Here is a 27,275-nt window from a genome sequence, read left to right as displayed (position 1 = left end):
TTTTTTTTTTTCTTTTGTCTTGGAAATATTCAAAACAAATTTCATTTTAACCTGTCCTGGGCATTTTCTTTTTTTAAACTCAAAAATGCAGAAAATTATGCATGAAAGTGTTACTACTCACTAAATTCAATAACATTTTCCAAAAAGTCTGTTGTGCACTTTTCTTCTGAAGGTAGTGCAATACCATTTGGTTCAATTTGGTTTAGCAATAATTACAATAATTCAAGTGTGGTTACTTCTTAGAAACCTTAAAATCAAACCATTTAAAGAGTCTTTTTTCTCATCGAAAGCTGAGCAGGGTTCTAATCATAAGAGATCCTTCATCATGGTCGAAGAGGTTAAGTTATTGTCTCTGTTCAACAGCAGATGATAAAAATGTTTCAGACTCAATCAACACAGACACTTCTGAACAGTCTAGTCAGTCATTTATTATCATCATAATCACAGAACAAAAGCAAATTAACATAATCTTAATTAACATTCGTAATAATAGACAAATCTGTAGTGCACTTCAAACCTCTTCATTTCTCCATGTTAAAGGCAGTTCGACATAAACGGCAAAGTCAAGGAGGGCTTTCGTTCAGTGTCCGGCAGTCACTTCATTCATCAGCCGAAGAGTTCAGAGTTTATTTTCAAAGCAGTTTGATCAAAACTGAGGACATATGAGCATATATTCTCTTGTTGGTGCTGACTCACGGACATAAATGTCTCAATTATTGCTTGGAATACTCTTGAGAAAGGAAGAATGAGATCCAAAAAAAAAACAAAACCAAAGACTTTTTTTGTTTTGTTTTTAAATAAAAGATGTGTATAAAACTATTAAGACTAAAATTTATCCTGATAAAATCTACACAAAATAGCTTGCATTTGTTTGGATATACGCTTTTAATCATTTGTTTGGTGGTTAGTCCAGACAACAATATACTTCAGTGTGAAGTTTAAAACGCAGCTGAGAAGAAAAACGTTAAAAACTCAGGGATCACAGAAGTGCTGCGAGAAGAGAAACATCTCTAAATACTGCATCAGTGCTTCCCAAATTTAGGTGACCACATCACAATCTTAGAAAACAGCCTTGTGTTTAGAGGGTGCAGCTAGCGAGCTCACATCCTGTTAGCTTGGTGCTGGAAAATTAACAAAACTGATCATTAGCTCTGCTTGTGCTGATATGAGCTCTTACTTTGAGTTTCTCAATATCTTAATGTTGAACAGGCTGTTCACTCAAACTGGAAAATGCAGCATACGGATAAATTTGACAGAAGAGCTAAAATTAATAGTATAGCGTTGTCCAATATGTCAAACAATCTTTTTAAGATGTGAAAGACCCAGTAAGTTGGTATTCACTGCACCGTACTGACTCGATAACACTTTGTTTGAATTTTACTGTGCTTCATCTTTAAGGTGCCACAGTGGCCTTGTTTCATACTTGTATTAACTTGGCGTCTCTGGTAATAGGAGCACAGTTGGAGGCCCAGAAGTGATGAACGTCTTAACGTTGCACTATTATGCGTGCGGGGCCAGCGGGTTCAGATCTGATTACAGTGTCACTTCCCGGCGCACAGCGGAGTGGTGGGTGACTCAGAAACAAAAAAACTCAACTCCTAACTGATATCAAACTTTAAACTAATGGCTGCTGCTTGGAGAGAGGTTTAAACCATCTATCACTGCCTGGTTCATTAGTTTATAAACACGCTGCAAGTCAGCACTGAAAATATGGGCTGAAATTTAATAGTGACGAAGTGTCCCACTTAAGAAATTAAGAAATAGTTAGCACCACCCAACACATGCGGGCAGCTGTGTGTCAGACCACCTCGCAAATCGGCCCGAGTGAAGACGCATGAAGGTGGTGCCTGCTCCCACCTGTGTGTGGCTGCATGATGTACAGCGGCCACACACACACACGCGCACGCACACGCTAACTTTTTGCAGCGACACTGAAACCTTGTCCCGCCGTACAGCCCTGCTCGGATTCAGCGTGACTCCATGTCAAAGTCACAGAAATATTGTAGCTCCATCAGTAGTTAAAAACTAAAATCACCATCCATTAAAGAGAAACTGTATGGAAGGAGAGACAAGTGTCTTGGGCATAAGCGCCTGAGAACTCTTTTTGATGGATGGTGAGTTATAAGAAAAATCACAATACAGGAATCGGAGGTCCTGACAATCTTTGGCTGTATTCACACACGAAACTACAACAGCGTCAAACATCAATAAGGCAGCAGGATTCATTGTCCACCATCTCTTATACAAAAGGAGTTGTTTTAGCAGAGGAATGATTCAGCACAGCTGAAGAAATAACAAAAAGACAAAAAAGAAAATGACAGGTCAAAAAAAAAAATACTAATTTGACTTCTTTTTCAGGCTGTTAACTTCATTCAGTTAGTACACTATTAAACAGAAAACCCTGCTAGCAGTGATTTCTTTCTCAAAGGCTGGCCATAAATAAATTCTGTCATATATATTAAATACATAAAAAGAAACAACAAATCTGGGAAAAAATTGTAAAAAAAAAAAAAGAAAAAGAAAAGAAAAATTTGAAATTAGACTTCGATTCAGATTTTTACTTTGTCACTTGCTAGATTTCAAGCACAATGCATCAATGGGGTAAAGTGCAAAAGAGACAAAAAATTACAACCAGTGTCCAAATGCATTAAAAACCTGCACATCCGGCCACCTGACACCCGAGACTAACAGGGCTGGAACGGAAAGCGAAATGGTCGAAGGAGACTACAATCATGGTCACGTTGTGCTTTTCTTCCCTGCAGTTTCTCTGTTATGAGCGTTAAGTCCCACCTCCCTCGTCCTCTTGTTCCTCCATGTTTTTCCGTGCCATCCTCTCTCGCCGCTCTGCCAGCCTTCTACAACGAGGGCAGTCTTTACCTGTCCGGAAGCAAGTGCGGTGGTAACACGCGTGGCAATCTGGAAATTAGAGGAAAAGAATATTTTTTTTTAAAAAATCACAAAAGAGTCAGATTTCTTTCTCACTAAAGCACACGAGACGTGTGCCGATGGAAAAGTCAAACCAGTTGAACCAGTTTGCAGATGAGATGTGATGTACAAACTGAACGACCAATCACAATGAGAGCTGAGGGGAGCGGTAAGAGGAGGGGAGAGTATAAAAAAGAAGTCATGAATGCGTTTGGGAGCGGCAACATGAGACGCCCTGCCCTAAGAAACAGCCGCAACCTGTTGGGACACATCTGACGCCTCCAAACCGGCAGAGATTCCCACAGTCCTGCAATGATTTTATCAAAATGTTCTGAAACTTGACAAATGATGTGGTTCATTTAAATGAATTTCAAACACCGATGGATTCATGAAATGACAAATGACTCCAAACGTAAAAAATACAGTTTATTTCAAGTTCAGATGAAGGTAGAGCTTAAATCACAACTGGCACATGTGGAAGCAACTAGGAAGTATAAATTATACATTCAGTGTGGCACATTAAGTCACCTCACAACAGAATCTGCCAGTAGAAAAACAAAATACTCAAAAACATCAACAGGCAAGGCAGTATAAACACGTTTCCTCTCAGCTGGCCTAATGGAATAACAGAGACAACGACCCTGAGACTAAACATGTGAAAGTGACTTGGCAAAAAATATGTAATTACAACCAATGCAAAAAAAAAAAAAAAAATGCAAACACACCACTCATCAGCCCCTCAAAAGATGAAGGTTTCTCAGCAAACAACCTCAAGCAGCAATCTCAGACTGATGAAGACAAACCAGTGCAGAGGTCAAAGTGAAGCACCAACACCACTGGAAGACATCCACCACCACCACCATCTGAGCATGAAACATCCACCCTAAACTGTGCTACTGTAAGAACCGAGGCCACCAAGCACCAACACAAAGAGTGGTTCAAAGAGCTCACCAGAGTCTGAGCAGGAGGAGGAGAGAAGAGCTCTCCAATAAATACAAGCTTGAAAATATGAGCAAGACATACCAAGCTTCAGCTGCACAACCTCATGGTCGAAACTCGAGGCTTAATATACTTCAAAAAACTGAAATGTCTCAAGGCAGTTCAACAATTTGACATATAAATAGGTGAATCCAACTTTAGGTTAGTGAATAAAGTACAGTAACATTCTCAGAAAGGAAGCAGTTTAAGAAATACTCCTTCACCGTCTAGCAGGAAGTCAGTGGACACGGTTTTAAGTCTGAATTTTACACGTTAATTTGAGAGGTAAGCTGCTCACCAGGAAAACTGGGATTGATCTTCTCTACCTCTCAAAAACCGTGTTTGTCTTTGCTGTGCCCCATCATTTTAGTTTTAAATTGTAAAGCAAAGAGGAGTAAACTTGCATAACTTCTCTGGAGTGCAGCTGTTTGAGCAAAGTATCTTCTTAAAACAGCCAATTTCAAAAGGTGCTTGAGCTTACATAATCGCATTGATGGAGCATAAGAAAAAAAAAGTTTTTCTGTCTGAATATAATATTTATCCCTGTTGGATAAAACGAATAACTCCAACACGGCCAATACATGAATATGCTTGGATCTTTATATGAATGGGAAAGCATTTTATTTATGTGAGGTTTTAAGAGTATTTCCTAAAATGTCCAATCATTTTCTTACTACTTAAATAATGGTGAAATCACTGTTAATCTGTTCCAAAATGTCCTTGTTGTAATTGTGCAGCCTTACTAGAAAGTATCTGAAAATATTGGACATGGAACACTGCTGAATTATGCAAAGCAAAAGAACTCAATTTCATATAATACCAAAAAAAAAAAAAAAAAAAGAAATAAAATACAGACTTTTGCTTTACAATGAGAATAACAGTAAACTCCTCATGTAATTGATGATCCATCACCACATTTATTTAGCGCTGTGTGGCTGATTACATTCCTGCTTGGTTCGAACTGAGTTTTCTGCTCCTGTGTGATCGAGGAGAGAGCAGTGCTTCCATAACATTGTTATTCTGGCCCTTCTGCTCCCTCACTGCACTCGTCTGAGTCAACCTTCTCCTCTGCACTCCTGGTTTCTTTCCCTTCCATTCCTCTTATCTTCCTGCCTCTGGTTACTCTTCGCGCTCTGCGGGTTTTGCGACTCCTCCAGCTACACTGCACTGGACCTGCTGGTTCGCTGTTCTCCTCTGTGTTGAATTCTGTCTTCCCACCATTTTCTCCTTTCGCTGTACCCTCTTTCTCCAGCTGTTCGGTTTCCTGTGTTTCAGTTTTGGCCTCGGTCTGAGCTGTCTCTCCCTGCAGCGATCTTTGTGTGAACACTTCACTTACATCTTCCTCTTTCATTTCTGCTTTCCCATCATCCTTTAACTCAATTCTTGGGAACCTCTTGACCCTACTGGCTAACCCTGACATGTTCCAGCGTCTTTTCTTCTCTTGTCCTGCCTCGTCTAAACTTTCCATGCTGCTGCAAGTTTCTGCGTCACTTTCTCTTCTGTCTGCTTTGAATATGTTTCTCTGCAACTTGTCTATCTGGAAAACCTTCAGTAAGTTTACTTTTTTGTTTCTTGCGTTTCCAGTCCCCATTTCTTTACCGCTGTCTTTCTCCTCGCCGTCTTTGTTACGCTGTTCCTCCTCTGATGACTCTCCTGCCATCCTCCCCTGATCCTCGTCTTTACCCCTTGAAAAAGCTTTGACCAGTTTTGCAGGACTAAAACCTTGAAATATTCTCCTCTTTTTATGTTTCTCTTCTGTTTTGTCAGACAGTTCTGCCCCCTCCTCCTCCTCCTGATCTAGTTCTTCCTCCCCGCCCTCTCCCTCGATCATGCATTGGTAGAGGAACTCTGCCAAATTGCGAGGCTTTGAGATCTTCAAGTCCTCCCAGGCAAGGGCAACGGAGGGGAGGGGGAAGGGGGCTTTTGAGTTGCTCGGGCCCGTTACCAGAAGAGAGGGCTCACCTTCGCACCGCTGGCACTTGCTCAGCTGGAAGGGGAAGATGATGTCTTTGTCGTTCCCACAAAATTCGCACACAAAGCCCTTTGCCTGGCACAGCTGAAAAAAGATCAGAAGATAATCGTCAGATAAATAGAAGAATCAGAGAACAGCACAAAGATATAAATAAAAGTAGATCCTTATCGTACCACACAGCCAGCTACATGGAGGGTACCAAGTTTCAGCAGCTCTTTGAGTCGGGTGGCCAGGGTCCCGTTGCGTACAGCAGTGAGGTCGTTGAGGGAGAAGAGGTGAAGGTCCTCAGTCAGGTGACCCGGCACCAGGTCGAACTGCTCGAGCACCCTGAGGCCACAGATGCAGAGACAAATCAATTTCAGCTCAAAGAATTAACAATTGGTTAATGGGCAAAATCACTGTAAAATCAAAGAAAAAATGCATGTGTCTTACTCTTTTGCAAAACGGCAGGTCTTGAAGAGATTCTTCATGTGAAATAGTTGTACCCTAAAATCCTAAAAAAAGATTTTAAAAAAAATTAAGCTAAACAAAAGTCAACCTGAAAAAGTTTTTCCTAAAGAACTGATGGTACATCTACCAAAGCCGGCATACAATTAAATTTTCTCAAGCTAATTTAGTTTTCTTCAGCATCACCTTGACTGAGCTTCTACTCCAGTGTTGCTTCGACACTCACCCGTACAGTTCCCAGAGCTTTAACCTTCTTGTAGAGGCCACTGTTGATATCGTTGGGGTTGAACAGGGGATCTCCCGCAATCTTGCTCAGCAGGTCTCGGGCAAAGTTGCTCACATAGTATTTGCCGAAGTCCCACTTCCTCAGGACTCTGCCGGGAACCACCGCCTGGGCGTTTTCATGGCAGCACTGGCAGAAGTAGCGGCCGAGGTATTCACAGTAACGCAGTCGCCTGATATAATCTGAGGTGGGAACAGTCCACAGAAACACTGAAGTAAGAGTAGGAGCCACAGAAGAAACCTCCAGATCGCTGCATAGCATTTTCGTGAGCCATTTCCACACACACTGGGCAATTCATTAAATATAATGCCCTTTAGAAGGCGTGGGATTAATGTGAAGGTGTTTGACATTGAGCCAGTCTGCCCACCTTCTAATGTTAATAACAGGTCGGACTCTGGTCAATCTGGTTAATGCTGACTCGGCTCAATGACGTCAAAACATCATCATCATGATGGTGGACACAATCCATCACTTGTGATTTAAACCCGGGTCAACATTACTGCGAAACGTCAAATATCAAATCGTCAGACTTTGACTCGTTCAAAAGGTCTGCTGAACCGTACAGGTCCAAAGGGAAAATAATACATACAAAAGACACTCTTTATGGTGGACACTTTGGTTTAGAAGAAAGAAAAAAAAAAAAAACGGTAAATATAAAAACCTTTCACTACTTAAATATTAGATGCATCGTACAAGCATATATGCCTACTTTTTAAGAAAATGTGGTTATGGACAACAGAAAAAAGGTTCTCTATTGCTTCCAGTTCTGTAGAAGTGATTGCTGACAGTACCTGGATCGATTCGGGTGCCACAGCCAGCACAACGGTAGTTCTGCTTGGCCACGACTGTCTTTCTCCTGAAAACAGAGACAGAACGTTAATAGCAATTAACAAAAATAAAGTGGTTGAAAAGGTGGCTCGAATAAACGAAATAACTCATTATTTACAACTAAAAACCACTGTCTGCATCAGTCAACGGAGCACTGAGTACATCTGTGAGGGGATCAACATTTAGAACATAAAACAATACTTGTGATTGGCTTCACACCGTTTTTTTCTTTTGAAACTGAGGTTTCTCACTGGCCCAGTTTACATGGGTGTTTTTTCAATCCGATTGTAAACAATCGTATTAAACGCACGTGTATACATGGATGTCTTACAAAGCGATCCACGATGAATCCTCGTTTACAAGGACCCTGGGTGAAGCGGATTACGCAGCGTCCTGTGACACGTGCACAAAGTCTCTCGAGGAGCTTTGAGGTCTGCAGCAGCAGTCCTCAGCGCCGAGCAGAGAGTTTTTATCCGCTGATATCTGCTCAAATAATGTCCCAACATCTCCACGATACGCTGCTGAAGGAGCGGCTGCTCCCCTGGCCGGAGCACCGCCGCGACGAGCGGCACGTCTCGGTGTGTGCTCTGCTCCGCATGCCGATGTTTCGAATTAACTGGTGCCCGTGATAACTTGTGACCAACAGATGACTGAAACATGAAGTCGTTCTGGCGACCATCGGTTATCGACAGTTACAGTGAGTGTATATGTTTTGAAGTCTTTTCTGAGTCTCACTTTAACAACTGCTGTTATCAGCATGTGTTTACACAGACGTCCTCCCTCATTCGTTAACACGGGAACCTGTTAATCCATAACACTGGCCGAGCGATCGCTCGTATTCTGCTACGGAACTCTTTCAAAAACTCACTGTTGCGCGATTTGCTTCCATCTCGCCTCTCCAGTGGTTTTCTCTCTCTGATCTTTTATTTAAAAAAGTGATTTTCAACCCCCGTCGAGTTCTTCTGCTTGTTTTTGACTGTCCTGCTTCCCGTTTACTGCGCACATCACCACGTCATTACGTACGGGGACGCGCATGTGCGGAACAAATAATCCCCCATTTAATCCGCTCCGCTGTCAGGCGGCGTTTATGAGACACGGAGCGGAGTGTCGATCGGTGTAGACCACCTTGTACAATCGGCTCCGAAATACAATTCGCTCCGAGTGAAGCGGATCCACTCGGACGTTTACATGACAAATTTACAATCCGCTCCACCATATAAGCCGATTATACGTGGCCCATGTAAACGTGCCCACTGGGACCATTTCCCCAGCCATATTTATGAGCTGTTCGAAATGCTCTTGTTTATATTTCAACTCCAACGTAGTTATCACAACGTGCTATCAGTCCCTGTTTCCACTTCTGAAAAGATGTCACCTGAGCTCTTTGATTCCCTCCCTCAAGCTTCATCCAATCAACTGCACAGTAACTGTTGACATCTTAGCCAGAAAAATGTAATATTTAAGCACTGATCCATGTGTGTTCACTACACACAGATGATTCAACAGTATGTAATGATTCAACAATAGAAGCTCAAATCAGGAACTAAAGACTAATGCTAACGGAAGAAGAAAGTCTGGCCCGGAAAAGCCTCATATGGACTCACTTGGAGGCAGGATGAATGTTGAAGATGATCTGTGGTCGAGGAGGAGCCCATTCCAGGTTACCTCGAACACGAATCCTCAGCTTGTAGATGTCCGCGTGTTCCCCGTCATCAGGAGAAATTGGCAGAGAGTCTGGTATGGGCAGCAGCTGAGAAACAGTGAGACCAAAGTTCACTTTTGCTGTTCAGCTGCAACTACACGTGGGAAAATTAAAAAGGGTTTTAAAATCCTCTAAACTCCTTCAGTGTTTTTAACACAAGTGCAGTACCTTCTGTGGAGCATCATGCTCAGGGACCAGCCAGTCGAGCTCAGACGCTGCAGGAAGCTGCATGCCCTCGAACTGCCTGAGTAAACCCATGGCGACTGACTCAGCCGAGTTCGACTGGAGGAAGGAGGGAGAGCTAAAACACACGCAAAGAAAAGTATGTTTAAAATCAGGTCAACAGGTTTCAGAGTGTTCATCTACAAAATTTACAGTTTGGTTAAAATCATTGCTAAATTTATAAAGTTCGAAATTGCAGAAAAAAAATTAAGACCCCTGAAAAAGCTTTCCACCCCCCCCCCCCCCACCAGTGTTGTTGAAATTTCTACTTACATGGACTCTGAGCTGAGAAAAGACCTGCCGCTGGAGCTTACGCTGCGCTTTATGTCTGCATCTAGAAGACACAGCAATAGAAGATTTGACTACAAAGCAGTGGGCGATACACAGCGAGGAAAACCTCTTCTATTTAGCAGTTATACTTAGTCTTGTACAAAGTTATTTCTATCAAAATGCATTAGTTAAGAACTAACTACATGATTGATGCATAAATAAAAGGGAAAAAAAAAGCTTCAGCAAAAATAAATAAAAGGCCAAAGGGCATGATGTCATCCACTACATATCATCTGCTACAGTAAAACGGCGCTCAATGCTGACAGTGGAAATACTGCTAATTTGAAGTCTTTCAATAGGAGGAGGATATCGCTTTAAAGGGGTAAGCACAAATACGCAAACAAAATAAAACTCAATTCTTGTTCAGCACAAGCTTGTTTTAAAATCAATCCAGCACACAGCATGCAATGAAAGCCAGAAAGACAGACTTCTTTTCTATATTTCGATCTAAAGCTGCAGAAGCAACACTGAAACACAAACACAAGCAGCAGAGGTTTGGCAGAGCAGGAGACTGCCTGCAGTTTGGTTTGATAACATGAAGTGCACATTATATTCAGAGTTTTAGGGCATGACAAATAAAAACAGCTGCAAAGTAGCATGAACTAAAGCGATGCATAAATCAAATGACCGATATATATGGTTATGAAATCCTGGCTTGATTTAAATGTCAGACAGGATTAAATACCGTCTCAGAGTAATCATATTTTTGTGAATGAGGTCTAATTACGGTTATCTTTATTCGGATAATTCAAGCAGATTGTTAAACACAATTTTGATTAGAATCAACAGCACACAGCAAAAATCAGTAAATTGGCTGATTTAGGGGGGCTAGGGGGGCTTTTCGGAAACATCCCCAAAAGAAGAGAAGTAGGAATCAGTCAACTGAATTTTGGGGGGCTGATTATGTTTCCTTAAAGTGTTATAAAGCGATATATAACAGAAAAGGGTAAACCTGACAGAGTTGACTTCTAGTAGCGAAAGGACCAGAGGTGGAAAATGCATGTGAAAACAATCACACCTCCTCAAAGGACACATTTACAAATAATGAGAAATGGGTGAACTGATGGATGAATAAGTGTTAACCGTGACCTGACTGTAGCTACATGATGCCACTTAATAGCTGGTTGGTTTTTTCCCCATGAGGCTCCCTAAATTCTGACAAGTGAGAGCACATTTGTCCTCCTGCGCCACCAAAACCCTGGAGCACGGAGAAACACACCAACACAAACAGACAAGCGCACAGTTCACATGAGGCGCAGAAACGGCTGGCTCATCTCCAAACTGAGAGGGCGTCGCAAGATACTGGACTGAAAACACTTCGTCAGCCACCAAAAGATAGCAGCTGTATGAAATGTTTCAACAAATAAATAGACATATTTCTACGAAGAGCAGGTAAGATTTTATTTTTAAACGATCAAGGATTCTAATAGTTCCAAATTCAACTTGGTAATGTAATTTTCATTACATTTTTAACTGCAAACTACTCTCGTTTCCTATGATAATCTAGTGAAGTTAAGTTTATTTCTTCCTTGTATGTTTACTAAATTTTACTGTGAGTTAGAATTGTTCATTGTCATTTTGCATTGTCTCATTGTTCTAACCTAAAAAAAGATTATCATCAGCAAAACGTTTTGAAGGTGGCAGAAGTTTGATAACTGCAAGTGATAAAGACTGGTTCAAATGAAACCGTAAAATTATCATTAATCATTTAAAATGAACCAAACAGAAAAAATAGCTACAAAAATAAATAAATAAATAAATAAACACAGATGGAAGAGACAGTTTTATTTAAAAAGGTAGAGCTTTCAGTTTAGAGCCAAGCCGCCAGCCTCGTCTCACAAGAGCACGGCCACAGTAAAGAGTCTAGATGAGGGCGGGGGGCGCTGGCCCACCAGTCCGGCCTGCAGATACCTGAGAAGAGGGAGGCGAGTGACAAGGAAAGGCCGTTCTGAGACACCGCCAGCAGGGACTGACCCTCACAGCCATCTGAGAGACAGAAACTGGGACTCAACACTACCATCACCACAAGCACAGACATTTTAACACTCCACTGAGAAGTGGGCCTGCTTCACCAAGGAACACCGTGCTGCGCTGCTATGTGGATACATGCTTGTTGTGTATGTGGTGTGTGTGTGTGTGTGTGTGTGCATATAAGTAATACATTAATACAGTCCCAGGTGTAGACACACACAGAAAAACCCATAAGCAAAGTACACGGCTACTAAAAGTCGTGTCATGCAACACATTTTCCCAATACAGAACACAGACATGCTGCAGAGACAAAGAAAGTAGTCTTTAACCAAAAAAACCATTTAAAATCAGTAAACGCATATCAGTGCTTTCATGTGATGAATCACAAGACTTCAAGCTATATAGGTTTAAACCCTAAAGCACCATGCAGTAACACACTGTGACCACCGGACTCTGATGTTTATGGTTGTGAGTCATGGCGAAACGTGACATGATGAGCCGTCAGTGTGGCAATGAGGATGTGAAAGGAGCTATGACTTGAAGTGATAAACAACTTGATAACTCAAAGGAAATCTTTACAAGCTTCACTGAACACCTTGAATTTGAAATAACCCACAAAATCGGACTACATAACCGATTCTGTGAGATTAAACCCTTAAACATTAACTTGTGGAATGCAGAACTGTCATGTGACTCGTGAGCTGGCGCTCTCATTATAAAATAAAGAGACATCTGTGCAACAAGCAGGTCAGTTAATGCTGAAAATCTTAAAGATAATCTCGTTTTCCAGCATGAATACCCCCCCACTTCGCCACCCCACCCCCCATGTTGCCTTCTTCCCTCTCTCTACCTCGTAGCTCACACTCCTCCACCTCCTCGGCTGAGCCGGAGTCAGACAGGCCCTGGTACGAGTCCTGGGAGCTCCTCCTGGAGCTGCTGCTGTCAGTCAAGTGGAAACCTAAGAGACAGAGACAAGCTGTGTCAAATGAAACAATCACTGCATATTTGCAGATTTCTTTCAATCTAGTTCTTACAGTGAAAGGTAGACGGTTGGACATCATCTCATAAGCTAAGGCTTATGAGCCCATTAAGATCTGATACAGCGCGTATGCAATTCTTACTTTCTTGCTGGAGGTAATTCTAATTTGCAACCAAAGATAAAAGGAAAAGTGGTATCATGTCACACTGTAAGTGACTGACAGAATACATGCAAATGTCTCTTCAGGTTTTACTCATCTTGGCTTTTAACAGGACAAATGTCTTTATATGCCAGAAATTCCTTGAGACAATAGTGCATCTTTTAATCCAACTGGTGCTGACTACTTACTGTGTTGGTTGGAGGAGCACGGCGGCAGACGGCTGCGTCGGATCTGCTGCCTCCGCAGTCGAATTTTCTGCTTGAGCTGCTGAATCTCACAATCGCTGTCTCCGTCCTCCTCGCCCTCCTCCTCCCGACGTTGCAGGTTGTACTTCATCAGCTCAATGGCGGCGATGAGGGACTCTGAAATGCTGAAATGTGCGTTTTCCTGCAGAAAATCCAGGTAATTAAGAGTCAGGCAAGGAAAAAAAAAAGGATACTCTTATTTTCCCCTAGCTGATCTCATAATCAACTTTTACATTTTGAAAGCTTTTATTCTTTTAAAGCATCACTATGAGAGCAACAGTGCAAATGGAAACTGTACTCAAAGAGCCTGGGTTAAGTCCTGACCTTTTCCAGATCAGCGCAGCTGCCAAAGTCCTGCTCTGACAGATAGCTGATGAGGCTCTGTCCCTCCAACGGCTTCCTGAACATCCCATCTGGAGCACTGCTGTACTGGGACCCATCTGAAACCAGCAAAAAAAAAAAAAAAAAGCCCCACAACTAAACATCAAAACATAAAACTGACAGAGTAAATGTTTATAAATGTAATTAACTTTCGGTCATTGTTTTTTTTTTTTTATAATTTTGGGGGAGTAGTGAAAAAGGTGAGGGAAGAAAGACTTTATCCAGAAATTTGCTGCTTTGTATCTCAAAGTCAACAAGTCAAAAGTAAGCCAAGCAAGGACTTTAACACTTTCAACACCTCAAACTGTGCCAGGAGGAGTATATGTCTTAAAACCTGTGCCTAACCCTAAAAGGAAGTCCCATCATCCACTGTGGCAACTCTGGAGACGATCCATCAAAACACACCAACACTAAAGGCACTGTTTTGGTTTTAGAAAGACGAGATCAATATGAAAACATAATATTAAATAACAAAATCGCACCTGTGACATGAATAGATTTACAACTGCCATAACTATTCAAAACATGAGGGAAGAATATTACAGCTACAGTTAGTCCAAAGGGGAACTTTATTGTTAAGCATTAGGATGAAATAAAGAGTTAACAATGACACAAACATAAAAAGCCTCATTCAAAGTCCAGAGTTTCATCTTTATGGAGCAGTTATGACATTTATCAAGTGACATGTCCTTTCAATAAACCCTTCTTGGCAACTGTTCATAGTTTTATTCATCAAGAGTAAATCAGAGAATTGAGGACTCCGCATATGCATGCTGTTATATTTCCCACCACCATTAATGTTAATCCTTCAAATCCCAACACACTGAAGGGAACTTACGGGACTCCATGTAAAAAGAGCCGGATGTGCTGGCATCGTGGTATTGAGATGAGAGAGGGCCATAGTCGTTCATGCAGCAGCTCTCGCCTGCCGATTCTGGAACAAAACAACATATTAAATATATTTTCATCATTAAAATGAGAGGGTAGCTAAAGTGGACACAGGACACCTTCTAAATGAGTCATGGGATCATGCATCAAAAGAACAGCTTTTTAAACCTGGATCTGAACTGCTTCTCATGAACATATCAGAGAGATGGATCAATTTATCACATACAGAAACAAAACGGAGGATGATGATTGTGACACCAGAAAAAAGAAAAGGTTTAAATCCACTCAATATACACGGTTAAGTAAGTCATTTGGTCAGGGTTAAACCACTTCGCAAGAGCCTCCACTATATAATGAGCATGTAATGATGTAATTTTTTTTTTTTTTTTTTTTTTTTTTTTTTTTTTTTTACAAACTGTCTTGTAGTGTCAAAATATAATTCAAATTTTAGGGTTAAAAAATTGTATTTAGACATTTAGTGACCGTCTATAAAGCATTTAATGATAAAAACTGACTGCATTGGAGTGCAGAATTTCATTGCAACTACCCTCACATGTATAACAAGAAGAGACAGCCACTTTGTGCGAATTTAAATTTCAATAAGTAACTTTACATTCCAACCAGAACATTCCAGTCATACTATTAATAAAGTATACATTTTTACATTTTTAGGACTCTCATTCTTTGAATGTGTTTCAATCAGGGAATACAAAAATAGATGCAAAAGGAAAACAAAACATTAAATCATGGATGCGTCTCATCGGTATGACCTCAAAAAAAACAAACAAAAAAAACGCACAGATGATAAACTTGAGACAACTGGAAATGAGAGGAATGAAGAGCATTCATCATCATGCAGTGCAATAAAAATAGGGGGGGGGGGGTGGGATGGGGGGGTTCAAGTGATGGAGTACAGTAAGACTGTACTGCCAACCTGCTACCGGATCCTCTATTATTATGGTGATTTTTCTGCGGCCATCTCCTTTGCATAATCAGTAAAGAAAAGAGAGGAGAGAAACAAAGCAGAGAAACAGAGGGTTAACTCAAAATGGGAACCTGTGAGATCAGCGGGAAAGATGAAGCCTCTGAGGAGAGAACACAACTTAATTATATCTGAGAGCAGCAAGAAAAAGTCTTAGATTATGAAGGTGTCACCACAGGTAAGTTTGATTTCAGGCCAGCTTATGTTGCGTTTGAACAAAACTGAAGGGTCACATTAGTCCTGAGATCAGACCAGCATAAAAATAAAAAATAAATAATAATGATAACAAAGTCTGATTTCAGCTAAATCACAACTTTTAAAGAAAACATTGGTAAAGACCATAGAATTTTTTAATTGCTTGCTTCTCAAATGATTAAAAACACACCTTCAAGTTAAAATGTTGCTCAACTGTATATAAAAGGTTTGTTTTTCAAGTTTTAATTTTAAAATGCATCTTTTGAATTAACTTGCATTTATTTCTTCTTTGCTCAAAACTAAATTGGCGGCGTTCAGCCAACAGTGGACGTTACTTTAATCTCACAAACATCTGCACCTTCAGTAGGATTTACTTTCATGCTCAACGTTAGAATGATCTACAACAATTCAACACTAGTTTAATTTTCAACTTTAGCTTAATGATAACTCCTGTTATCAAAAATCCCATGGCGTTACTCACCATTCCTGAGTTTCTGATTGAGGCCTGTGTCAGAAAACGAGCGAGCGTGACCCCTCGACCCGCGACTCGGAACCTTCTGACCCTCGGAAAAAGACGAGCGCCTAGTTGGGGCCGGCCCTGCCGACAGTGAGCTCCGTGGCATCGTCTGTTCCTTGATTTCATCCTGCTCGCTACTGTGGGTGGAGCTCCTCGATTCAGACCGACTGCGCTGGCCCAGGTTACCGATGGCCAAGTACTCGGGCCCATCGTCAGAGTCACATTCAGCAGAGTCCCCAGGATCGGGCTGTGAGGAAGGCGGCGACGGTGCTTCTGTCAGGGAGATGCTAGGGACTGACACTGGTCCAGGAGGGGGCGTTGTGCCTCGCTCGCTCTCCCCTGGCCTGGTGACACACACCCAGGGAGCTCCAAGGCTGCCGACTTGAGAGGTAGTGCCTGAAACAACAGGAAGAAGATGGCTGGGAACATTTCTAGAAACCATAAATCTTGGAGCCACAGAGGAGCATATTACGCTGCAGATCGTGAATCCCCTAAAACAAATTCTGGTTTTCAAAAAGTAAAATAACTGGATGTGCAAAGGCTTGAATGACAACATCAACTTGTTTCTCATGCTCTCCAGAGAGCAGAATCAGTTCAGGGCATCCAGTTTTGTCGGTTGCACCAACACATTCTTTAACAACTGACCTTGAACAGAAACAATCAGACCCTTGTATCGTTAAGTCAGGCAGTCTATTCACATACAAACTGTAGAGCATTCATAAGGCTTTACCCTGAACCCGCCCCATCCTCAGTGTCTTTCTATGTAGTGATTGTAAAATAGTCACTGAATTCTCCACAGTCTTGAATCCAACTGGTTGAAAAAAAAAAAAAAAAAAGACTTTTCCAATCAGTTTACCAAGTCGTGCCTTAAATAATTTCTGTTACAAAACAGTGTTAGTTTAATTGTACTTGCAATGCTGCGTTATTCGGCTTTTTTCCCTCCCAAGAAGGCAGAGAACAGATGAATATTTTACATTCATAATCAAAGCGTAAAAAATAAGTGAACAACAGAAAGCAAACATCTTACAGTATGACGTTCAATCAATAAGAGAAACCCACAGGATTAAAGCTTAAGTCAGTGGTTCCTCACTTGTGCTGCAGCTTGGTTGAGACGCAGGTCCTGTCGAGCTTGCAGGGCTGTGGCTGGTTTCGACGGCTTCACGCAGAGAGCAGTTGGAGGTGGTGAGTCTGCGGTTCAGGGGGTCTGCTCTGAGAGTCGGGTCAGCACTTGGCCAGGCTCCGCCGGCCCCAGGCAAGACACACAGGCTCTGGCTCTTCAACAGGCCCAGACATGGAGGGCTCTTCAGAGGGGACAGCTGCGGCATGAAGAAGAGATGAAAGATTTAAATCATGTCCGCTGACTCAGAAAAACATTTACTTGCTTCAAAAGCAGCCGTCTAAGAATTATACTAACTATAAGGCCAAATAATAAACTGTTGTAATTACAGGATAGGTGATTATTATAGCATGTTTTGAGATTTTATGTTAAAACCCACCCCAACTGTGTCTACTTGGGCCAGAAGTTTGGGATTATTCTGCTCCACAGCTTCCAGACACTGAAACATGGCGGTCACATGAGGCTCGCTCAGCAGGAAGGCATCATCTAAAAGGGCACAGACAGCAGATAAGCAAAACAGACAGCGAGGACATTGAGAAAGTGAAAGAATACAGTCCAGACAGGAAAACAGTAAGGGAACAGGAAGACACTGCAAACACATTACACCACAATTCTGTTTTGTAAAAATTGCCATTCCTCTGGTTTTGGCCCACATACCCCCACCCCCTCCCCAACTGGTTAAAAATGGAAAAACTACTTAAAAAATGCATTTCAAAACAACATTCAGTAAGGAAAAACCATCCTGGCACTGACCGTTGTAATATTTCCGCGTGTGTCCCAGATGTCTGAGCAGAGGCCGGAGCTGAGCAGACAGCATGTGCACCTGTAAACTGTGGAGCAGCCAGCGCTCAGCCTTGTAGCTTTCACCTGCACTCTGCATCCCGCTGCTGAGCACCGGCTCCAGGTGACTGAACTGAGAGGGGGAGAAAAAAGGAAAAACACAGAGAGAGGAAGGATGAGAGATCTATGAACACTAATGTTTGTTAGAGTGGAAGGAGCAACAGAAACATATTAACCAAGTTTTAAGTATAAAACTGGAAATCTGTCCTTGAAGTCCTAAAAACATCACTGGGATCCCAGGATGACCGACTTTAATCATAGAGGGCCACAAAACCGTCAGCCTCACTATCAGAAGGCTGAAATGTGACAGAACTATGAGTATTAGTAAAAATAACTACATGTATGTTTCTCACGAGTTTAATATATTTCATTAATTGTTGAGTCAGCTGATTTTAATAGGTCAAAATGTTCTAGATTAATTTTTCTCAATAAGTTTAATCATTGTTAGATGTTTTGGCAGGCCATTATGTGGTTTCTCTGAACACTGTAGTTATTTTTTTCTTTATTCAGCATTGTGGTTTGACTCGGTATCAGTTCAACTAAACTCATTTTCTCTTCATGAAAATGGCTTTAAATTAGCAGTGACTTTCGATAAAACTAAAAAACAGACACATCATAACTCCTCTTTATTTACCCGTCACGTTGGCCAAGTTCCCAAAGGATGACAAAACCATAACAGCAGTATTTTTGTAAAATACATACTAAGAAACTGAATTTACCTATAAATCAAGTGACCACACATTGTGTGTCCCATGAGGTACCTATTGTTTGTAGCTCATGAAGAAACAAGTTCTCTTAATTTACTATCTTTAAACACTAAAAAGCATTTTGCGATACAGTGAATAGAAAGTTTTGACTACTGACATCTGGTTGAAATGTCCCACTATCACTTGTGAAATGAAGAGAGAAAATATTTTAAGATGTTGTGTGAAGGACCTCACTGTGTAATATCTACAAACGTATTCTGTCAACTGCTGGAATTTCTAACACTCAGTCCTTAACATCTTCTTGTACCATTTAATTTATCCACGTAAACAAACACAGCGAAGGTGGAGAGACAACAGGCTTGACATTTCACACACACACACACAAAAAAAAAAACAATGAGTGGAGTGAAAAGAGAAACAAAACGAAGCAAAAAAAAAAAAAAACCCAGAGGGGAAACAACAGAACTGCTGCTGGCAACTACAAACCATCACATGATGATTACATCATGGCTGAATGAGTGCTAATCTTTTACAGTCTGTGGCACAAAGTATTATCAGAATGATTAGATTCCAGTTTATGTCCCGTTCCTGTTGCGTAATCTTGTTAACCTCTGGCAGAGAGGCCTGAGGTTGAAGGGTGACTGTTTTTCACACATGATGACAAACAAGTTCAGCAATCAAGGAAGCATTCAGACTCTCTTGAGGATATGAAGCAATGTGAAGCCTATCAGTATTTTTCTGACTGGATCCAAGCTGCAGAACAAACGATTTTTTTTTTTTTTTTTTTTTTTTTTAATTACAGGAACTCAAATACCATTGCTAATGTTGAATGTAACTTTGGAAAAAAGCATATGACAATCACAAACTTGATTTGCATGAACTTGATGAAGCATGCCAGTTTCTACAGTTACTGCTAAATTCTCAGAACTTCTCAACAAAGCTTTAAGCTTTGACACCAAAACCAAGCAACAACAACTTTGAGCCCAGCAACAAATCAATCCAGATTGCCTGGATTAAAAAAAAAAAAAAAAAACTGTTGCAACGATATGACTTAAAGACGAGGTACTACAAGGAAACTGCAGTTCTTAAGACACCTTAGCTTCATACGGCACCTTATGACAAAAAGTGTAGAGCACAGACTTTTCTACAGCTTAGGTCAAAAGTAATTAATCTCATTCTTTACCCAAAAACATTTATTTTAAATACAACAATTAATTCTTTAAATCTATGGACTTCTTTTATCTGAAGCTTCGATGACTGTGAAAATAAAAAAAAATGAAAATAAGCAAACTTTAAAACACCACTCTGAAGCAGACTGGAAATGGCAGTACCTGTTCGACGTGTGAGGCGAGGTGGGGGCTGATGTATCGGACACACCACACAAATGGCCAGTAGTCCCTCTGCTTGTAGTAGACCTGGAACACAAAACCAGCTGCTTACATGACCCATTTGCAAGAAAGAAACTTCAGTGAATACAATGAGCCTTTATGCAGGTGTGCTTTTCACATATGTTCTACTTGTAATTTCATAAGAATCTGATAAAAAGCTGCATGCTTTCCTTCACTTACATATATTAGCCTTGACTTCTAAGACTGTGGTCAGATGAACCAATAATTCAGCGGAACTATGCTTCTCTTCATGCAACTGCTTTTAAATTAGCTCCAACTTCAGATAAAGCTCAGGAAAACCCCTACCTGTAAGTTTTTCCCACTTACTGAAGATCAAAGGGATTTTAATTATAGTATCTAATCACAAAAATGCAAAGCAATTCAATTAGTTTAGTGGCTTAAATAACTTCAGACAGCACGTAATGCATTAAAAACGCCTGTCACATGGAGCATGTCGTAGTTACAAGCTCAGGAATTCATTAAAAACCAAAAAATTCCTGATCAATTACTGTGTGGTTGACGTGTGCCTTTAAATAAATCACATTCAGGCATCAGTGTGATCTTTAAAACAATGGAAAAATTGATATTTTTAGTTTGAGTCACTAAAAAGGGACACTGCTCCCTACAAAGGCCTTCTCACATGTTGTAGAAATCTAATTTAACCTGGTGCTATCAAATAGGTTTGTTGTCTTTCCGCAAATTGTAAAAGTGTCTTAACTTTGCGGGACTGTAAAACTGTGGTCATGGGGCGGGGGTGACATTTTTTCAATACACCAACCACTTTTGGAGAAAAACATTCTCATTTGACAAACAGCCACAGGTGACTCATAGATTACATGAAGTGTGTTTCCTCACCTGCTCATTCTTCAGCCCGTGGCTGAGGATGTTGTTCATGTCCTTGTGCAGCCTCTCCAAGCCGCCATACCGTGACCACACGTTGGGGTTGTTGGTGGACACGAGGCCCTCGACTGTGGTCTTCAGGCTGGACAGCAGCTTCCAGTGTTCCCTCCTGGAAGACAACGGGGAGGAAGTTCAACAAAAAGGAAGAAGGACCAAAAAGTGCTGGTGTTAGCAGGACTGTTGCTTAAACTGTTGCTCATGTGAGTCAAAACACTTTTCCAAGAATTTAAAAAGCTACACCTCAGCAGTTCAATAACTGTAACCTCAGTGAGTCAGTGGGAAGGAATGACAGTGTCTGCATACATCAGTATATCCTAGCAATACTCACACTGCTCTGCAGTCTCTTTCTATAAAGATAAATGTTTATAAGTGCAAGAGAAATTATTTGGGACATACAATAGAGATTTATGATAGGTATTTAATGTCTCATGTGTAAACTTTAACTAAGACAGGCCCTGAACTCTGATCATTTAAAACTTATTAAAGCCCTCAGTAGTAATCATTAACCCATTTGCTAGAAATTCCTATAAACACTACAGACAGCACTATGTCTTGCAACGCTTATCTCGAGGATACAGCTATGGGAAGTGCCTGCTGCAAAAAAAAAAAAAAAAAATCCACAAAAAAACAAAATTATTCCGGTCACATTCCCTCAGTTATATAGCGCTGGCTGATATCCGAAATTTCCTTTTCTGAAATAAGCAGTTAAGCTGCATGCAAAAAAGAAAGAAAACAAAAATGATGCTTGAAATACTTGATAAATCATCTGGCTATTGCTTTCTATGTGTTTATCTTTCCATAGTTTCACATGGATTATATGACGCAAAAATGTGATGGCCTAATCAGCTTCACAGGAGATTTTTTTTTTCTTTTTAATGGTTTTCAATCATAATTGAATCCTACATACACAACACCACCAAGTTAATCATCCAAAACTCAAGTAGTTGTATTAATAAATAGTTGATTTAAATGTGTGTGACACACTCTTTCCCTACAAAACACAGGAAGCTTCAGCAGAAACAGTGCATGCACAGAGCTGCTGACTGAAACACAATTCAACCCGGAGGACGCACATTTTCAAACAAGTCCTTTCTCGTAGGAAGCAGCAGTGCTGAGTAGCAGCATCACGAGGCGAGTCGATTAATCAAGCTAGAAATTGAGGCTGAGCGCTGGAGAACATTCTCTGCATACAGCTGAGCATGATGCATTTACTTCACCACAGCAGTGGGCAACAAAGACAAAATCTGTGCCAAGTGTGTGTGCGTGTGCGTGTGTGCAATTCGTCAAGACTCGGAGAGCCTGAGAAGTTTAAAGATTAACTTCACGAGTCAAGTTTCTCTCAACAGGGAACTTCAAAGTTAGGTATGCATATGTCTAGGAAAAGCACAGGAAGACACTTTCCAGAATCTTTCCAAACCTGAAACTTTCCGTTTTTACTCAGAACGGAACGTCTTTCACATATTGTCACCAGTGACTGTGTGTATAACAGCGCTCGGCTTTTGGCAAATCGGACAACTTCAGAGCAGTTCTGGGGGCTTTATGAAAAGTGTACCTTATGAGCCACTTTTCATAAGCAGTGCTGCACAGCCCTAAAGCTGGAGTTTGGCTATGAAAGGTATCAACACGTTGAATTTCCCAGCACTTTAACAAAACAGCCCAGGCTGGATGAACATTTAGCAGCATAGTAGCAGCAAGTGATCTGACCTTCCAGTGAAAAACAAGACTCCTCAATCACATTAAACACTTAAAGAGAATGAACTACAGAAAGGCTATAAGTAAATTGAAACATTACAAACAAGAGCAAACTTTAAATCAATTATCTGGAAAGAGGGTGTAGCAAGATGTGGTACTCCTGATGCATCTCAGAAAAACAATGCATTTGAAGAAGGTTGCTGCTTCATATATACTCCAAGACAAGCGTAAACGTGTCACTATATTTCCTGTTTCTTCCTGGTAGTTATGCAGGATTCAGGTATTTTTTTCATACCCAGTGATAAATCGGAATGATAAAAGACAAATATACCTAAACAAACAAAATTCACACCACAAAAAATACTTGAAAAAGGTGCAGAGGAATTCAAATAGCAACACTGGCAAAAGGGGACAAGGCTTTCTTTGTATTAAAGCTAATTAACCACAATAAATTTGATTTGTGCATGGGTCCTCCACATGTAGTTTAAATTAATTACATTTCGGACCACACACACCCTCTTTCTTGCGGTTATACTCGTTTCCTACAGAAGGTTAAAAAAAAAAAAAAAAACTTCTCCGAGTAAGCAATCTAATTTAGTCACAGCACTTTGTACTCCCTACCCAAATACTACAGCAGAAGATCAAAAAATAATTGTCTAAATAATTGTCTACAGATCTGTACTGAGTCCAGGAGGAATTAAATTGTCTGGGGATTGTGGTGAAGGACCTACTGTTTACAATACGGTGGAGACAAGCAGCTTTCTGGTGAAGGGATTCAGCCCAGCCAAGATGTGGTTACAATCTCACCCACACTAAATCATCAACGCCCCAAGCAGGGTGTGATTTGTTTTAAACCATGACATATGTGAATATCAACTCATATGAAATAAGAAAAAACAAGCAATGACAGAAAGAAGTGAAAGCACTGAAATTAGGTTAAAGAATAAACATTCTATAATCACAATATTTACAATAATATGAACAGTCTAAGAAAAAGCTATTTACAGTGGATGTGTAAACTGGGGCAGGATTCTTGAGGTAGTGTTAAGTGTCTGTTATTGTTATTGAACAGTGGATCCCGAGACTCTGTGTTTACCGAGAGTTCATCAGGTTAACAGCTTGGGGGAAGAAACTGACTGGTGGTTTTGGTGTGCAGTGCTCTGTAAAGCCTACCAGATAGGAGTTTAAAGAGTTTGTGTGCAGGGGGTGAGGGGTCTGCAGTGAGATGTTGCCCACCCGCTTCCTGTTCCTGAACAGGTACAGGTCCTAAATGGAGGGCAGATCAGCCCCTATTATTCTCTCTGCAGACTTGATTGTCCTTGGTAGTCTGTGCCTGTCCTGTGTGGTGGCTGATCTAGAGCAGACAGTGATGAAGTTGTATTTGACAGACAGGACAATGGCGGTGTAAAAGGTAATCAGCAGTTCCTGTGGCAGGTTACATTTCCTGAGCTGTCACAGGAAGTACAACCTCTGCTGGGCCTGTTACCCAACAAAATCTATATAATGGGGTCCACTTCAAGTCTCTAGAGACTATGCAACCCAGGAAGCTGAAGGTGAGCAGATGTTGATGGGGGTTCTCCTAATGTCCACTGTCATCTCCACAGTCTTGAGCGGGTTCAGCTCCAGGTGCTTCTGACTACACCAGTGGACTTGTTTCACCTCCTGTCTGTATGCAGACTCATCACCATCCCGGATCAAACAGATTACGGTGGTGTCATCCACACACTTCATGAGTTTCACAGATGAGTCCCCTGGCACTGAGGCACAGTCATTGGTGTAGAGCAGGAGTGTCAAACTCAGACGCTGGAGAGCCACAGCTCTCCATGTTTTACATGTATTCCTGCTTCAAAACACCTGAATCTCATGAAGATGCCATCAACAAGTTCAGCAGAAGGTTTAATAACGAGCCACTCATTGCAAACAGCCATGTTGAAGCAGGGAGACATGGACAACATGCAGGCTGCAGGAACTGAGTTTCAGACCAAGTGTAGAGGGAGAAGACATTATTGTGACAGGTCTTCCCCTATTTTCATGGAAGAAAATACTTCTTTGCTCTAAAAAATTTTATTTTTGGATGTTCATGCATTGTTGTGCTGTCAGTTTCATGTCACAAAAGGGTTTACTAGGTCCAAAACAAAATGCAAAACAAGGTACAACCCTGCTCAGGTGGTACTTCAAAGTTCCATCACAGGGCTAACATATACGTAGAGTTCATTACTTGAAGAGGGGAATCAACACTGGGATAATTACAGGCAAGGGCAGGTCCATCACAGGGCAAACACAGAGGCAAATAACCGCACCCACATACATTAACAACTCAGGGATTTGACCTCAGATGCAGCTTTTAGGACCACAGGAGCAAACCAGCATACCCAGAAAATCCAACACATGCACAGGAAGAACATGCAAACTCCAAATAGAAAGCTCAAACCAGTATTTCAGCCTGACATTCTTGCTGTGAGGCGAGACTGCTAACCACTGCACCAGCATGCAGCCCTGGGCTGACATGTCAGTGAAAACTGGATTCTGAGTTTTATTCATTATATAGGTAAGCAAGGTTGTGACCATGTTTGCTGGTTAGAATCTCACTGTCAACAGATTACCACTGTGTACCACTGAGTACCACCAAGACCCTTGACCCCCAGAGTTACCCTGCCACTGTCCTGCAGCAGCCCTAGTTTGAGTAGTTCACCATGAAGACACGGGTTGAAGGTAGATCAATAAGTCGGGGGAGGGGGTGGGAGTAGCGGGTGTCTGTCATTCACTTGACACCCTCAGACACTTCAGATGAGAAGGGGGGTTTCCCTACCCTTGACCTGGTCAAGCTCCTTAGCTGCATGCTCACTGTGTGTACGCACAGACAGAGAGAGCGAGAAATCAATAAGTGCAGATCAAGTATGAAATCAAATGAACCTTTCGTGTGATGCAAAGTTATGCAGCGTATTTACATACCATCACATCTAAAAGACGAAAGTAGCACTTCCGAGGCGTTTCAAGGGCGTGCACGTCCCGGACGTCTGATGTTATGCACTTTAGTGGAGTCCCGTGTTAGCGACAGCTAGCAATTAGCTGTTAGCATAACATCACCAGTGTTGACAAGCGGACTGATAAACATCTGCCGGGGTTTTTTGATGGTGTCTAGGTCTCGTTACACAGCAAACTATCAACCGTCATATGTGCGTTACCAGAAAAGTTATCACACGGAGGGGTTCAGCTGTCAAACACTGACTTTAACAGGTTAGCCTAGCCCTCTAATTCACCGGTGTGTTTGCTAGTCGGCGTCTTGAAGCCTCTTCGCTGGCTTCAAATTGGCTTCATAAAACACGGTTCAGCTGAGCCCGGTACGGGATATACAGTAGCAGAAGCTTCTAGATGAATGGACCCTGGCGGTAGCCAAACCCCATGAACTGTTACCTGCGCTCCTCCGCTTCTGCCTCCGCCGTCATCTCCATGTCCTCAGGGCGGAACCGAGCGCGGCACAGACCGGCCAGCTTTCCCCTGCTTACCCCTGATTTATTAAGATAGAGACCGGGGTGTGACAGCAGCGGCTACTCCGGGGAATTACTCGGACTTACAGTCTTCCGCCATCTATGCCCTGCCCGAGAGAGCCGTGAATGAAAACAGAGGAGGCCGCCTGCTGTCAGCAGCGTGTGGGCAGCGGAGGTGTGCAGCTCCGGTCTGCCCCCTTTTTAACCACATCGCTGCTGTCTGTGTGCTCAGATCACTGAACAATTCACTCTATAATTTGTTTTTTGTGGAGGTCTTTAAATCAACAGTGTTTTGGTACGTATATTTAAAAAAAAAAAAAAAAGAAGTTAATCTGGCCTGTGAGGATTAAAAAAAAGTATTTCATACTTAAACCAGTCTTCAAAGGGAACCTCGGGCAATGGTGCCACCTGCTGTTAGATATCAGTACTGCACACATGGCTGCTACCTAATGGTTTAGAATAGAATAGAATAGAATAGAATAGAATAGAATATTTCATTAGTTCCTGAGGGAAATCATTTGTAGCGTTCCTCCACCGAGAAAAGAACACAGAATAAATTGAATCGAAGTTAATCATAAAGAAAAACGGAGATGTAAGACATTAAATTAATGAATTGCAAGTAATAAAAAGTCAACACAGTACTCCTTCTCAGTCTTGCTATGCTACTTTCTCATGCTTTTTAAACAGAACGAAGGCACTGACATTTTTAATGGGAAAAGGTGGTTTAGATTGACTTTCTTCCACTCTGTGTGATACAGCTGACCTCTTTGTAATGCATTTTAAAATCTAAATCAAATTTATGTCTGTAGGTACAGTAGTGTGTAAATATTTGTGTCAAATATAAATGTAAACTATACACTATAACAATGTTCTTTTGAATATAAATTGAGTCATACCAACTACAGTATGTATAGCACCTTTGCACTGTTTCTATAGTCCCAAAGTCCAAAAGTCCCAAGTGTGTGTGTGTGTGTGTGTGTGCGCGCGCACACACACACAGAGAGAGAGAGAGAGAGAGAGAGAGAGAGAGAGCAGTGATAATATTATGTCATAGCTGTGAGATCAGTTGCCATGACAAGTAATTTGAGGTTTGTATTTTTTAAAGAAAAGTGGACAGGGCAATGCCAGGATCACCTGA

General features: G+C 41.4%; 1 protein-coding gene across 4 annotated transcripts; it reads right to left on the bottom strand.

The window, feature by feature from the left end:
* Positions 1-408: 408 nt before the first annotated feature.
* On the bottom strand, positions 409-26,275 carry rubcn (rubicon autophagy regulator). 4 transcript variants are annotated; one of them, XM_030083022.1, is made up of 22 exons: positions 26,064-26,275; positions 20,913-21,066; positions 20,001-20,084; positions 17,876-18,035; positions 17,502-17,608; positions 17,096-17,321; positions 15,970-16,401; positions 15,246-15,293; positions 14,262-14,357; positions 13,367-13,482; positions 12,986-13,184; positions 12,509-12,616; positions 11,599-11,673; positions 9,631-9,691; positions 9,304-9,436; positions 9,038-9,183; positions 7,397-7,461; positions 6,549-6,787; positions 6,308-6,369; positions 6,049-6,202; positions 5,866-5,959; positions 409-2,916 (listed from the first exon to the last, which is right to left on the bottom strand). In XM_030083022.1, exons 1-22 carry the CDS (start codon positions 26,099-26,101, stop codon positions 2,780-2,782), a joined length of 2,934 nt encoding a protein of 977 aa, XP_029938882.1. In that variant the 5' UTR covers positions 26,102-26,275; the 3' UTR covers positions 409-2,779. The 4 variants fall into 4 exon arrangements, with proteins under 4 accessions (XP_029938882.1, XP_029938883.1, XP_029938885.1 ...); XM_030083023.1 differs by having other exon boundaries at positions 15,246-15,290; XM_030083025.1 differs by lacking the exon at positions 11,599-11,673 and having other exon boundaries at positions 26,064-26,274.
* Between the last annotated feature and the right edge of the window lie 1,000 nt (positions 26,276-27,275).

The sequence above is a fragment of the Salarias fasciatus genome, chromosome 23 (assembly GCF_902148845.1).
Source record: "Salarias fasciatus chromosome 23, fSalaFa1.1, whole genome shotgun sequence".
Taxonomy (NCBI): domain Eukaryota; kingdom Metazoa; phylum Chordata; class Actinopteri; order Blenniiformes; family Blenniidae; genus Salarias; species Salarias fasciatus.
Note: the sequence above shows the minus strand (reverse complement) of the source record. Positions and strands in the feature narration are given on the sequence as shown.

Coding starts and splice junctions, on each gene's coding strand:
- rubcn (XM_030083022.1), bottom strand. CDS start 26,101: ATGGAGATGACGGCGGAGGCAGAAGCGGAGGAGCGCAG. Junction 21,067..26,063: donor GCAGAAGCGGAGGAGCGCAG/GTAACAGTTCAT, acceptor GTTGTCTTCCAG/GAGGGAACACTGGAAGCTGC. Junction 17,322..17,501: donor CCCAAGTAGACACAGTTGGG/GTGGGTTTTAAC, acceptor TTCATGCCGCAG/CTGTCCCCTCTGAAGAGCCC.